The sequence below is a fragment of the Haematobia irritans genome, chromosome 3 (assembly GCF_050003625.1).
Source record: "Haematobia irritans isolate KBUSLIRL chromosome 3, ASM5000362v1, whole genome shotgun sequence".
Lineage (NCBI taxonomy): Eukaryota > Metazoa > Arthropoda > Insecta > Diptera > Muscidae > Haematobia > Haematobia irritans.
The window spans coordinates 82,805,905-82,822,350 of record NC_134399.1 but is presented as its reverse complement, the minus strand read 5'-3'; the positions used below and the strand labels follow the sequence as shown (position 1 = coordinate 82,822,350).

At 39.3% G+C, this 16,446-nt stretch overlaps 1 protein-coding gene across 1 annotated transcript; it reads left to right on the top strand.

Moving 5' to 3' along the window:
- The first annotated feature begins 14,456 nt into the window (after positions 1–14,456).
- LOC142231018 (uncharacterized) lies at positions 14,457–16,446 on the top strand. Its single transcript, XM_075301637.1, has 3 exons — positions 14,457–14,722; positions 14,778–16,274; positions 16,316–16,446. The coding sequence occupies exons 2-3, from the start codon at positions 15,167–15,169 to the stop codon at positions 16,444–16,446; spliced, it is 1,239 nt and encodes a 412-aa protein (XP_075157752.1). The 5' UTR covers positions 14,457–14,722; positions 14,778–15,166.

The following is a 16,446-nucleotide window of genomic DNA, read 5'->3' as shown; positions in this document are numbered from 1 at the left end:
ATATATATATATATATATATATATATATATATATATATATATATACCCTCCCTATGGTGGAGGGTATAAAAAATGTGTTTTACATTACAATGAATGAAATTAAGAAAATCGTCACATTATACATTACTTATCGTCAACTAATTGTTAATTGCCTTAAAAATAGTAAAACAACTAAAAGTCGTCACAGGTGGCACCTCTGCATATCATATGTTTTGCTTATTCTTCTTTGTTCATAAATACATATACTGCAGCAAAGGGTAAGTCCACTACAAACAATTGCAACAAATGTATGCTAATTGGTGTTTTGTTTTAGATATTTCCAATTATTTTGGATCATTGTGCGATTGAAACGATACCTATACTTAAGATCCCCCTTATGGACAATAAAATAACCCTGTTGGATTTAGATGGCTTACCAAAATTGTTGCCGGAAAAAAATTTTCCCACACATATAAGTTATAACGCGAGCTTTATCGATGTCGTCAAGGAGCGGGTCATTACTTCACGGGGTACATAGTTCCATTGCTGTCAGATCATTTCATTGGCAATTTGGCGATGATATTCAATCCAAATGTTTCCGTTTTTGGGTAAAAATTATAAATACGTACATATGCCTTGTTTCTGTATATCGAACGAAAGCTTTCTATTGTTTTCCAAACGAAAAAAGATTGATTTTGGTTTCTCTATTTGGGAAAGCTTCTGTTCGATATACAGGATCGTTTTAATAATTTCTTGTGACAGTCCACAAACATATATGGGATAGCAAAAACATAGACTCTGTTCTGCTTTATAGATTCGTAAAAAGGAAAATTTTGAATTGCTAATAACTTCTGAAACAACCCATCATTTGCCAACGATTTTCTTTCAATTATATTCCGTCTCTGCGTGGAAAAGATTTCTACGTTATGGTTCTAAAAGCAAATTTGAACAAAATTTTGAATTTTGCCAATTCGTAAACCAAAAAAGGGGGATAGACTCTGGTTCGTCTGCAACAATTGAGTAAATCTTTCGGGCTTACAGTTTTACAATTGGATTTTGTAATCCACACAAAGTTTTCCTAATTTCAAGAAAAATGATTTAGACTTGAAGAAACCTGGATAATAGGATTGGATATGTACATAATCCATGTCAATTAATTTTTCTTTCAAAGAAATTCGTTTAAGTAAATTGTCATGCCCCATTTTAGTTCATGAACTACTTTCTGTATAGGAAAATTTATTGTGCCAAGTATATGATATTGATCTTAACAAAAATTTAACTAAAGCAAAATAAAATTTTTGAACTAAATTGGAGAAAATGTTTTCCTTAGTTTTCGAAGGCACTTTTCTCTGAGTGTATCCCGATACTTTTATCTGGGAATTGTACCAATAATGTCTCTGGTATTTGGTTATTTCCGTGAAAATCAATTACCATTAATATTTCCGTCGCTCTCAATGGAGCAAAATCCGATATCCCAACCGATGCAATCGATTTATATTGTGTCAAATGAGGAAGCTAAACACTACAATTAATTATGCTTGGCTCAAATTTCCACAGAAGAACACATATCAAAAGCATAAGATGTCATTAAAAGCGATGTACTTTCCCTAGAACATAGAAATCGAATTCGAACTTCCTTATCTGTACTGAAAACTTCGGAGACTCAAAAATTATACACTGAGATGAAATTAAAAACTTCTGCGAAATACATGATGACTATAAATATTAACACAAATGATGACCTTGTATATTGATTTTGTTAAAGAAATGTCACTGTCATTTCCCCTCTTGAAATTCTACTTCATAAAACGAAAACAATTTCCGTAATCTATAACCCACAAGAATGTTATATGGATTTGTAATATTTGAACAAAAAATCCATTTTTCTCCAACAGGAGGTAACTGCTTCAGATCACCAAACACAATAACGGGCACTCCGCCAAATGGTTCATTGCTCTTAAAAATTTGTTTCGGATGGGAATGTAAATAGGACAACATTCTTGTCCCGACCATGGAAATTTCGTCTATTATTATTAGCTTTAAATCTATAAATTTTGAAACAAATTTATTTACAATATCATTTGCTTGAAGGTCGTAATTCGCCAGAATATTGATTTACGGGACGAGAGAAAAGAGTGTGTAACGTAGCTTCACCTATGCCGAACGCAGATATTCCAGTCGGAAGTCCGGATTAGCACCAGGAACAGAGTTATATTTGAATGTAACTGCTTGATGTATTGTGGCTATAAGTCGGCTCTTACCTACGCCAGGACTACATTTTGGAGAAGATGTTGAAGGTATAACCTTGTGTTGTTGTTTGAATGTTGACCTTTAAACTGTTAATTATATTTCTTTAATTCAGCTTGAGGTCGTATGAATAAAAACAGATGTTGTTGTTTTTTGAGTCCTATTTGCGAATAAGTTCATTGTTCTTTACTTCTAAAAAAATTTCCCTGAAGACGAACATCGGAGATGCTTCGATATATTGGATAATTTTAAATAAAAATAGAACTAAAAAAAAAAACAACAACATCTGTTTTTATTCAGTACAACCTTGTCATAAATGTTCTTACAGAATTTTACAGTTCTTCTGGACCAATATGGGATGGTAACTTAATACGTTGTATATTATCAGAGGAATCAGCGTCAGGGACTTCTCGGTTTTCTACATCGAATATGTTTTGATGCGAGCAGCAATGCTCGGTACTCATCGTCTAAGGTTGCAGAGGCAGCATTATCAGTCTAATTTTCCACATTGTCTTCATGAATATTTTGCAAAACTTTTGTAAGCTCGCCTTCCCTAAACATTTTAAATAACAGCCTGTTGGACTCAATTAATTCTTTATTTTCATTACACGTTCTCTCATTTTTTTTTTCTATCAGATCCTCCTATTCATTTCGCCAAGACTGGTAGAGCATAGCCAATAGTCGGAATTAGTCAGATTGGTTTATATCCGGTTTTGTTGATGGGAAACGAATTATTGAATGGTGTTTCCTTTTATAGACAAAACTTGGTCCTTGTAGCGCTATAGGTACACCTACTATTTCATCGTTATTTTCCCTCACTTCATTTTCAATTACGTCTATAAGAAAGTCACCACGATCTTGGTTTCTTGCATTACGCTTATTTCGTGAATATGTATAATTTGCAGCGAAATAGGTCAATCACATATTGTCCATATGAGGATCATTGCATATAGTGATCAATCAGATTGGACACGTATATATTTGTAGATTTCTGTGGAAGTGTTTACAGCTCTTATCGTGAATTCATTATCCCAAATCTCTTGGTAGATAGGAGTGTATTTATGAATACTTCCGCTCTACTGCTTTGCGATAGATTTAGGCCCATTATGTTATACGATCCTTCTTGTGCAGAAATGAACTTTCTACCGATGTGCTGTAGTCTCCGTTGCAGAGTATAGTTTGCGCCTTTTATTTCGTTGATTACTTCTTGTAAAGGCCTTGCGACTCCCCTGTTCAACTTATCGATGTTATTCGAACACAAAAAAATATAAATTAATTGTATTGTCAATACAATGGGAGCCACCGTGGTGCAATGGTTAGCATGCCCGCCTTGCATACACAAGGTCGTGGGTTCGATTCCTGCTTCGACCGAACACCAAAAAGTTTTTCAGCGGTGGATTATCCCACCTCAGTAATGCTGGTGACATTTCTGAGGGTTTCAAAGCTTCTCTAAGTGGTTTCACTGCAATGTGGAACGCCGTTCGGACTCGGCTATAAAAAGGAGGTCCCTTGTCATTGAGCTTAACATGGAATCGGGCAGCACTCAGTGATAAGAGAGAAGTTCACCAATGTGGTATCACAATGGACTGAATAGTCTAAGTGAGCCTGAATCTTAATCGGGCTGCCACTTTAACCTAACCTAACCTATACCTTTCTTTTAGTTTTAAGGGTGTGGAATTTTAGGGACGATCTTAAAGTCAATATATATTCCTGCTTGGAGATGTTAATGCATGGATCGAGCAGTATTTCAAGCTGATCCAACTCATTGTCTTCCAATCTCGCATTTAGAAGGCTACTTATTTTATCAAGTTCACCAATGTGGTATCACAATGGACTGAATAGTCTAAGTGAGCCTGAATCTTAATCGGGCTGCCACTTTAACCTAACCTAACCTATACCTTTCTTTTAGTTTTAAGGGTGTGGAATTTTAGGGACGATCTTAAAGTCAATATATATTCCTGCTTGGAGATGTTAATGCATGGATCGAGCAGTATTTCAAGCTGATCCAACTCATTGTCTTCCAATCTCGCATTTAGAAGGCTACTTATTTTATCAAAATTATCTAAATGAACTTTCATAGTATCCTCAGGGCTGCCACCTAACCTAACCGAACCTAACCATTGTCAATACAATTAAAATTATGTTTAAATTTGAGCTAACAACGTAATTTTTAAAAACAATTACGATTTTAGTAATATTTTGTTATATCAACAAAATTTTTGTTGAACTCAAAAAATTTTCTGTAACAACAGTTTATTGTTAGTTCAAAAATTATAATATTATTTTGTTTGTGTATATCCATATTTGCTTTGTGCATAGACAATATTTGTGCGTTAAATGCATTTATATACATATCATCTTGATGGCAAATGTTCGATCGGAGAATTGCAAGGGTTGTAACGACACCAAGCAAATATGGCCCCATTTAAACTTAAACCACACACTAGATATGCTAGTGTTCTCGAGACGCCAGATATCACTCCTGATATCTGCTATAACGGGTCGCTGCCTGATAGGCGATTTTGCAAAAACTATTGGCGCGAAGTATAATGACTATTGTATGAGCTGTCATGATGCGGAGGAAAAGGAATCAATAAAACACTTCTTGTGTGAGTGTCCTGCATTTTGTGTAAGGCGTAAGCAAGTTTTAAGGGTATATAGCTTCAGATTACTGGCTGACCTGGAAAATGTTATCTTAAGCAGCCTGCTAATGTTTTTGGAACAAACTGGTTGGTTAAACAGAAGAAAATAATCGAGAAGGTTCAGCGGTTAAAACTAGAATTGCCCATATGTAATAGGTACTTTTAGTTAATGTGGTATCACAATGGACTGAATAGTCTAAGTGAGCCTGAATCTTAATCGGGCTGCCACTTTAACCTAACCTAACCTAAACCTATCTTTTAGTTTTAAGCGTGTGGAATTTTAGGGACGATCTTAAAGTCAATATATATTCCTGCTTGGAGATGTTAATGCATGTATCGAGCAGTATTTCAAGCTGATCCAAGTCATTGTCTTCCAATCTCGCATTTAGAAGGCTACTTATTTTATCAAAATTATCTAAATGAACTTTCATAGTATCCTCAGGGGAGATAAAATTCAAGTTTCAGACATAGGTGGATATGGAATATGGAAACGACCAAATTGGTGACCTCTTATTTCGTGATGAAAAGTTCTAGAGTGGTTATATTTTTGGTAATTCACAACGTTTTGATCTTCCGGTATTCATGAATATTTTGTAACGAACATGTCTATGAAATTTGTTATAGCTTGATGGGAAGTTTCGTCGGATATTTTTAGTTTTGGTGCATTATTCAGCCAATATATTCCATGAACGTCTGGAGTGCCATTTTGCTCAAATCCTGTTCTCCAATAAAAATCAGTGACATTGAAAAATTCCACAAACTGTCGTAAAATATTTGAAAAGATGTCTTATTCTCTGGTCAAAAGATCATGAGCAGGTTTTGGGGTCAGCTCTTATGAGATTATATTTGGAAACAGTATTATACGGTATTACTTCCTCCTCAGTAATCTTCTTTCCTTCAACAATTTTTGCCAGGATAACAATTAGCTCAAGCCACTGGGACTCAGCTGGGGAGAGGGCGATGAAAAATGTCGGCACACCTAATTGGCGAACCGTTGCTAAAATCTTAATTCTCAGCTTCCCAATGAGCTGGGGAAGATCGAATTCCTTTCAGCACAAGGTATCCATCATCATACCGAATTAAATTCTGGACGAAAACATCATCTAAGACATCTTCTGTTGTGTCTTGAAGGCCGGCAACTTTTATACGTAAGCATGTAGAAATGCTATTTCTAATCTTGGAGAATTCGAATTTTCTGTATGAATATATCGCACAGCCTCCGATCTAATGATTTTTACAATGGGTACGTTCCATGATAACTCCTTTGAGTCTTCGTCAAGTAGCATATCTAAAGGTTGACGGCCTTCCTCCGGTGCTATAGAAATACCAGGTATACCGGTATCTCATGTGGCACCCATTTTCCACACTTTTGGATCTTTCCCATAGCTTTTAAATAGACGGAAATTATTTGTTGTTCAACATTTAACATTGCTGACATTTACTTTTGATTCAAAGTGTCATCTCCATCTTATAACGTTTGCAATAACGTAGTGTTCAACAAATGAAAACGAAAAAATAATGCTTTCCGCAAATCATCACTTTCTGGTACAATATTCGATATTTTTAACACGATGCAAAAATATGATGTTGTCTATTCAATAACTTGATGTATACTACATATTTTACACAGATGTCATAGAAAATAAAAAAAAATAAGGGCCCGTTCACAACAAATGTTCCCTATCGAGTATCTTGACGCTCATTTCATACCGGTATTCCTGGTATGTCGTAATTGAAAATTTTGAACTGGATTGTTGTCTACCAAAGTTTCTTCCAATTCATCCTCCTCAGTATTCGAGTGTCCTTCACAAAACTATGCTAACTTTCTTTTCAAATTTACTTGAATTACCTCCGTTTGGGCGGACAACAACTGTAGAATTTAAAGTGACATTAACCACAGCACCCCTGAAGGCACATAGCCTAGCGATACTGTTCTCATAAAGGGTATTCCCGGCGACACAAACCGTTCTTTCAATTGAGTCAAACATTTTAACTGGTCAGGTATTGTAGGAAAATTTAATCACTTTGATAAACAAATTATGGGAACTCCACCTTCACTAATAACTTTATGGCAGTTATTGTAAAATTTGTAAATGTTATTAGCAGAGGAAAATATGCAAGATAGGAAAAGTACTTCTTCCAAATGAGAACTTTATTGTGGGCCTTTGCCTGATTGGGGAAACATAGATAACCACAGCAAATTCAAAAGACTGTAGGTCCATTCTTAATATTTGCGTTAAATTGAGATGTCATTCTGAAGGTGTGACGTTGCTAATTGCTGCAGGTGAACGATTTCGTCTGTTAATTCGATTTCTTTTGGCTTGCACAACATTCATATTGCGACGATTTACTGGGTTTGATCGATGAAGACGCACTCGAGAATTCCACAACATATTCATGTGAAGACCCCAATTTCGTTCAGCCTGTCGTGATAAATGCCGCTGCGCAGTGTTGCGATTCTCTTCTAAAATTCGTTGCAATCTGTTTGATCTTCTGAGTGAATGTTGGATATTATCACGTTACTGTTCAATTGATTTCACTTCATAATCGTGTCGATGCGGTGAATGCTCGGCTGTATTTCGTTCTTGCTCCGTCTGTCGATTAGGAGGGTCCCTCCTTCGTAGTCTATGGGCTATAACATCGCGATTTTGTTTGGATCCTGCCATCGAATATTGTGTTGAGCCGTATTGCGTATATGTTCCACTTGTCTACATGGCGAATCTCTTCGTCGCAGCCTGTGAGCAATAAAGTCGCGATGTTGTTCATCTTCGTAGCTCGTATCTTGGCGTAGATCAATATGGAGAAGTGTATTACGTTATTGATCTATATATACTGTAACGAAAACGTATTTGCCGAAAATAGTGTGGATTGTCTCGTATATGCAAAAAAAAAAAACAATTTTTTGTTCAATTTTGTATTTTCTACGATAGCAAAGGCAAACATAAGAAAAAGAAAGAACGCAAATTCATCTAATGCAAATAAATAAGTGGGGATGAAAAAAAAACAACAAAATCTACACCTGCATGCGTTAACTTAATTATTAAACAGTGAGAGAGTACAGAGTTGAGATAAGAACAAATGGAATGTAGATCAACGGTTCTTAATCATCAAAACAACTGGTAGACCACCATGCCTCACACCACACAAGAGAAAAGAGGGGGTGTGTGCAACACCTCATGCACATAGAAAAGAGAATGAAGAAAACGAGTGTTGCGAGCTTATGTAGAAGACAATTGGTTTCGTGACTGGGGAGTCAGTCGAGATTGAGCTGTCTATCGTGCAACGACGAACGCATTGTTGGAAATAAATAATTCTTTTTTTTAACTTTTATTTCTTCCCTCTTCGCTTCAGATTCGCTTGCGCTAGCTGGTGATTGTTAGAGCTGCCGCAGTCGAAGTTCACACTCCTGCCGTGTATAGCCCACCACACCGCTCTCTCTTTCTCAGCCCACAACCTCATACCAAAGGAAAGGCCACCCCTCCTTGTGGTTATTTGCCATCACCTTGCCTTCATCAAGTATTGATCAGCTGTTTCTTCTACACTTCGACGGTTGCTGTCAACACCGACTATCGCCAAACAAAAATAAATCTACCTCTCGGGAACCAGAAACCACGAAATTGTGCCATTTATTTAAGACATATTTGTGAATTTTGAATTAATAAAATAAATAAAGGCAAATTTTGTAACAGTGGTGTCAGGTGTGGGGTAACCGATCGAAACTTCCAAGCATAGTTTCCACCATGCCGCGCGGAAAGAAACAGAATTCACTCGACTTGTTTTCCCAATCAATGGAAAAATTTAATGAAATGATTAGGAGACAAGATGAAAGGCAGGCTGAGATAATAAAACAAATAAGAGATTTGAATATAAGCATAAAACAACAGCAACATACTTTGGCTCAAGTAAACTCGAGTCATCATATTTCAAATCACGAGAGCCAGCATCGGATTCGTCAGGGGGAGGAGGAGGCAACCACACGAATGACATCGACACAGGTGATTGGTTGTGCACCGCCCCCTCCCACTACTAGTCCCGTGCTCCAGAGCAATATTTCAAGTATACCATGTGAACCAGCAAGACATCAACATGTGCCTCATAGCAGTCCCGCTATAGCCTTTGATAATGAAACTGGTACACCACCAATTAATTCTGACGTTAATTTTAACCAATTTGGCACATTCACTCAGCAGCCAACTTATTTGCCTGGTACCACTGCTAATCCGTATTTAACGTTTTGTCATCAAAAATCGACTGCGCCACCTTTCATATTATCCATCTATGACGGATCGACACCCTGGGACGATTATGAACGGCAAGTGGAAGATTTAGCCACGTTTTATCAGTGGACAGAAAAAGATAAGCTGATGGCCGTAACCACCAATCTTAGAGATCGTGCTCTAAGGCTTTATGGTTCACTCCCTCTTAGCCCATCTCCCACATTTGAACAGGTTCGAAAATTAATGAAAGAAAGATTTTCGCCGGACACCAGCACTAGCTACCTTCGATTTAGGTCTCGAATGCAGGGTCCACGGGAATCAATAGAAGATTTTGCCCTTGAACTTGAACGGCTCTCTATGAGCGCTTTTCATGGAGCTTCAGGTAATGTTATTGGAGAAATATTAAAGCACCAGTTCATCGATGGCCTGCGTGAAACCCAGTTACAAGGTTTGGTCATAGCTGGCCGTCCGAAAAATTTAGCTGAAGCTCTTCGTATTGCACAAGATCTGGAAGCACAACATTCCCGTAATCGACCACGGCAGGTTTATGCTCTCGAAAATGATCAATATGACAGTGCAGATGTTGGCGGGAGAAGCCGAAGGGGAAATAGAGGACGAAGGAGGGGAAATGGTAATAGCTCGTTCCAAAATCCAAGTTCTGTAAACGAACAGTCGGGAAACGAGAAGTAGCTGGTTTAACGGAGCTTTCACCAGCCCTAGTCACATCTAATGCTCCACCAACCCCCCCTTCGCCCCAACAGAATGGAGACGAATACTGTCCGCTTCAGCGGTCAAACTCAATGACAATAAACGAAAACTGCGCAGCGACGCACACCATCAACATCGGGACCGTAGGTGATACCAATCTTCACTCGGTTATTTTGATTAACAGTCTACCTGTAGAAATCGTCGTGGATACCGGCGCTTCGGTTTCTTTAATCCCAAGTAAAGTGGTAGCACGAAGTGAAAATATGAAATCTATTTATGTCAGGTTAAAAGGACCATCTCACGAAATTTTCATAGCGGAAAAGGCGGCGAAAATTAAATTCTTATTTGGAAACGTACCGTTCGAGCATGAGTTTCTAGTGGTTGATGATGGGATGCCTGCTTTGTTGGGCGTAGATTTTTTGCGCAAATTTAAAACTACAATAAACTTGGCCGATATGCGGCTAGAATTCGATTGGGGAAGTGTTCCACTATATTTGCCCCAACAAATGAATCAGAATCTTGTTTTTCTTCTTAATGCTATTGAATTGCCACCCAAGACCGATGTTTTTACAGTTGCTGATTGCGCTTTCCAACCAAAGTGTACCACAGTTATTCTTGATAGGTGTGAAGAGGCTACAATGCCACACGGAGTTTTTGCTGGACGAACGATGGTAGATGCAAATAAGGCTGGCATAGGGGTCCGCCTTATAAATTTAAACGAAGGTGACGTAAAATTGAAACCGGGAACAATTATTGGCAAACTTGAAGAGGTGGTTGTGCAAGAAAAACTAGACAGGGGTCCACCTGAAGAAACTGTAATAAATAGTCTAAATATTTCTGAAGAACTTCACTCTAACGACCGCTCCAAGTTTCTTGATGTAGTGAGGAAACACCTATCCGTATTTTCACAAGGCACACTGGATTTCGGTAAGACAAGTATAGTGAAGCATTCAATTGAAACCGGCGCTTGTAGACCGATAAAGCAGCCCGTGCGAAGAGTCCCAATGGCAAAACGAGATGAAGTTGAATTACTAGTACAAGAAATGCAGCAACGGGGTGTGATAAGGCCGTCGAAAAGCCCATGGTCTTCACCCGTTGTACTAGTGAGGAAAAAAGACGGTTCATCTCGTTTCTGTGTAGACTACCGGCGACTTAATGATATAACGGAAAAAGATTCATATCCCCTGCCAAAAATGGAGGAAATTCTTTCTACCCTACATGGGTCTTTTTGGTTCTCCACAATGGATTTACAGAGCGGTTATTGGCAGGTTGAAATGGCCGAAGCATCTAGACAAAAAACAGCGTTCGCCTGCAGCTCGGGGCTTTGGGAATTCAATGTTATGCCGTTTGGGTTAACCAATGCCCCAGCTACATTTGAAAGGCTTATGGATGGATTATTTTCGGACATCAGCTGGAGATCGACACTAATATACCTCGATGACATCATTGTGCATTCTCGTAGTGTGGAGGATCATCTAATTCATTTAGCGCAAGTATTTCAACGACTACAAGAGGCAGGATTGAAACTGAGTCCGAAAAAGTGCAATTTCTTTTTCCCCAGAGTGTGTTATTTGGGTCATTTGGTCGGTAGGGACGGTCTGGAGGCTGATCCGTCTAAAATTGAAAAGGTGAGGCACTGGCCCATCCCAGAAAGCAAACGGGAACTGAAATCTTTCCTGGGACTTTGTTCCTACTACCGAAAGTATGTAGAAGGGTTTTCCACAGTTGCACGACCGCTTACCGAATTGACAGAATTAAACAAAAAATTCAAATGGTCGGAAGAAGCCGATGCGGCTTTCAATCTATTGAAAAGCAAATTGATAAGCGCTCCTATACTTGCTTTTCCCAATGACACCGACCCATTTATTATAGATACGGATGCTTCAAATTGCGGGGCTGGCGCTGTATTGAGCCAAATTCAAAATGGTAATGAGCATGTAATCGAATACTTTAGTAAAACTTTTAATAAAGCCGAAAGAAATTATTGTGTGACCAGAAGGGAGCTCCTGGCTGTAGTATTGGCGACCAAGCATTTTCACCATTACCTGTTCGGCCGAGAATTTGTTATTCGCACCGACCATGCCTCCCTTCGATGGTTGTTAAATTTTAAGGAACCAGAGGGGCAGGTGGCTAGGTGGCTCGAGAGACTGCAACAGTACGATATGAGAATTCAACACCGAAAAGGAGCGAGTCATGGAAACGCTGACGCGTTATCACGTCGTCCATGCGGTGACTGCGCCGTCTGCAGTCGCGCCGAGAATCATGAGCCCATCTCGATTTTTGCGGTAGAAGTGGAGAGTGGGCAAATTAGGCAGAAGCAGGAGAATGACGAAATTATAAGCAAAGTGATAATGTGGGTAAGCAACAAACAACGTCCAGATAAGAGCACGATTATGGGAGAAGATCCAGATTTAAAGGCTTATTGGCATCTCTTCGATCAATTGTCGCTCAGTAACGGTATTCTTACTCTCAACTATACTGAGATTAACCCAATCCCCAATGAAGCAAAATTGATAATAATTCCTCGCAGTCTGATCAACACAATAATGGAAGAATTTCATAACTCGACTACAGGTGGACATCTGGGACAACGAAAAACTTTGAGGAAGATACGAAAGCAGCAAAGGTAATCGTTTTATTTTGGTAGTGATGGACTACTTTACCAAATGGCCTGAATGTATACCTATGCCGAACCAAACATCTGAGACAGTAGCAAGTGCATTAATAGACGAAGTGTTTTCAAGATTTGGCTTACCACACATTTTACATTCCGATCAAGGACGAAATTTTGAGTCAGATATTTTTCGAACTGTAATGGACATACTTGGTGTGGAGAAAACTAGGACTACTGCACTTCATCCTGAATCGGACGGCATGGTAGAACGATTCAATAGGACCCTTCTAGATTACTTGGCAAAGTTCATCGGTGAAAATCAACGGCAATGGGACCAACTGCTGTCATCTGCTCTTTGGGCTTACCGTGTAGCTGATCATGAATCAACAAACATATCTCCAGCCCTATTAATGCTTGGCCGAGAACCAAAACTTCCAAGTGACTTGCTGTATGGCAGCCCCTCAAATGACATAACATCTGTCCCAGAATATGTATCCAACCTTCGAGATCGGCTCCTTGTGACACACAGAATAGCACGGGAAAATTTGAGAATCAGTGCCGAAGCAACTAAGCAGCGATATGACCTCCGATCTAACCCAAGGCATTTTGAAATGGGAGACTTGGTATGGCTTTATGCCCCAACGAGACGAAAAGGATTGTGTCCAAAACTTCAATGCGACTGGGTTGGGCCAGTTGAGGTACTAGAAAGGCTTTCCGACTTGGTGTACAAGGTATTCCTGGTATGTCGTAATTGAAAATTTTGAACTGGATTGTTGTCTACCAAAGTTTCTTCCAATTCATCCTCCTCAGTATTCGAGTGTCCTTCACAAAACTATGCTAACTTTCTTTTCAAATTTACTTGAATTACCTCCGTTTGGGCGGACAACAACTGTAGAATTTAAAGTGACATTAACCACAGCACCCCTGAAGGCACATAGCCTAGCGATACTGTTCTCATAAAGGGTATTCCCGGCGACACAAACCGTTCTTTCAATTGAGTCAAACATTTTAACTGGTCAGGTATTGTAGGAAAATTTAATCACTTTGATAAACAAATTATGGGAACTCCACCTTCACTAATAACTTTATGGCAGTTATTGTAAAATTTGTAAATGTTATTAGCAGAGGAAAATATGCAAGATAGGAAAAGTACTTCTTCCAAATGAGAACTTTATTGTGGGCCTTTGCCTGATTGGGGAAACATAGATAACCACAGCAAATTCAAAAGACTGTAGGTCCATTCTTAATATTTGCGTTAAATTGAGATGTCATTCTGAAGGTGTGACGTTGCTAATTGCTGCAGGTGAACGATTTCGTCTGTTAATTCGATTTCTTTTGGCTTGCACAACATTCATATTGCGACGATTTACTGGGTTTGATCGATGAAGACGCACTCGAGAATTCCACAACATATTCATGTGAAGACCCCAATTTCGTTCAGCCTGTCGTGATAAATGCCGCTGCGCAGTGTTGCGATTCTCTTCTAAAATTCGTTGCAATCTGTTTGATCTTCTGAGTGAATGTTGGATATTATCACGTTACTGTTCAATTGATTTCACTTCATAATCGTGTCGATGCGGTGAATGCTCGGCTGTATTTCGTTCTTGCTCCGTCTGTCGATTAGGAGGGTCCCTCCTTCGTAGTCTATGGGCTATAACATCGCGATTTTGTTTGGATCCTGCCATCGAATATTGTGTTGAGCCGTATTGCGTATATGTTCCACTTGTCTACATGGCGAATCTCTTCGTCGCAGCCTGTGAGCAATAAAGTCGCGATGTTGTTCATCTTCGTAGCTCGTATCTTGGCGTAGATCAATATGGAGAAGTGTATTACGTTATTGATCTATATATACTGTAACGAAAACGTATTTGCCGAAAATAGTGTGGATTGTCTCGTATATGCAAAAAAAAAAAACAATTTTTTGTTCAATTTTGTATTTTCTACGATAGCAAAGGCAAACATAAGAAAAAGAAAGAACGCAAATTCATCTAATGCAAATAAATAAGTGGGGATGAAAAAAAAACAACAAAATCTACACCTGCATGCGTTAACTTAATTATTAAACAGTGAGAGAGTACAGAGTTGAGATAAGAACAAATGGAATGTAGATCAACGGTTCTTAATCATCAAAACAACTGGTAGACCACCATGCCTCACACCACACAAGAGAAAAGAGGGGGTGTGTGCAACACCTCATGCACATAGAAAAGAGAATGAAGAAAACGAGTGTTGCGAGCTTATGTAGAAGACAATTGGTTTCGTGACTGGGGAGTCAGTCGAGATTGAGCTGTCTATCGTGCAACGACGAACGCATTGTTGGAAATATATAATTCTTTTTTTTAACTTTTATTTCTTCCCTCTTCGCTTCAGATTCGCTTGCGCTAGCTGGTGATTGTTAGAGCTGCCGCAGTCGAAGTTCACACTCCTGCCGTGTATAGCCCACCACACCGCTCTCTCTTTCTCAGCCCACAACCTCATACCAAAGGAAAGGCCACCCCTCCTTGTGGTTATTTGCCATCACCTTGCCTTCATCAAGTATTGATCAGCTGTTTCTTCTACACTTCGACGGTTGCTGTCAACACCGACTATCGCCAAACAAAAATAAATCTACCTCTCGGGAACCAGAAACCACGAAATTGTGCCATTTATTTAAGACATATTTGTGAATTTTGAATTAATAAAATAAATAAAGGCAAATTTTGTAACAGTGGTGTCAGGTGTGGGGTAACCGATCGAAACTTCCAAGCATAGTTTCCACCATGCCGCGCGGAAAGAAACAGAATTCACTCGACTTGTTTTCCCAATCAATGGAAAAATTTAATGAAATGATTAGGAGACAAGATGAAAGGCAGGCTGAGATAATAAAACAAATAAGAGATTTGAATATAAGCATAAAACAACAGCAACATACTTTGGCTCAAGTAAACTCGAGTCATCATATTTCAAATCACGAGAGCCAGCATCGGATTCGTCAGGGGGAGGAGGAGGCAACCACACGAATGACATCGACACAGGTGATTGGTTGTGCACCGCCCCCTCCCACTACTAGTCCCGTGCTCCAGAGCAATATTTCAAGTATACCATGTGAACCAGCAAGACATCAACATGTGCCTCATAGCAGTCCCGCTATAGCCTTTGATAATGAAACTGGTACACCACCCATTAATTCTGACGTTAATTTTAACCAATTTGGCACATTCACTCAGCAGCCAACTTATTTGCCTGGTACCACTGCTAATCCGTATTTAACGTTTTGTCATCAAAAATCGACTGCGCCACCTTTCATATTATCCATCTATGACGGATCGACACCCTGGGACGATTATGAACGGCAAGTGGAAGATTTAGCCACGTTTTATCAGTGGACAGAAAAAGATAAGCTGATGGCCGTAACCACCAATCTTAGAGATCGTGCTCTAAGGCTTTATGGTACACTCCCTCTTAACCCATCTCCCACATTTGAACAGGTTCGAAAATTAATGAAAGAAAGATTTTCGCCGGACACCAGCACTAGCTACCTTCGATTTAGGTCTCGAATGCAGGGTCCACGGGAATCAATAGAAGATTTTGCCCTTGAACTTGAACGGCTCTCTATGAGCGCTTTTCATGGAGCTTCAGGTAATGTTATTGGAGAAATATTAAAGCACCAGTTCATCGATGGCCTGCGTGAAACCCAGTTACAAGGTTTGGTCATAGCTGGCCGTCCGAAAAATTTAGCTGAAGCTCTTCGTATTGCACAAGATCTGGAAGCACAACATTCCCGTAATCGACCACGGCAGGTTTATGCTCTCGAAAATGATCAATATGACAGTGCAGATGTTGGCGGGAGAAGCCGAAGGGGAAATAGAGGACGAAGGAGGGGAAATGGTAATAGCTCGTTCCAAAATCCAAGTTCTGTAAACGAACAGTCGGGAAACGAGCAGTAGCTGGTTTAACGGAGCTTTCACCAGCCCTAGTCACATCTAATGCTCCACCAACCCCCCTTCGCCCCAACAGAATGGAGACGAATACTGTCCGCTTCAGCGGTCAAACTCAATGA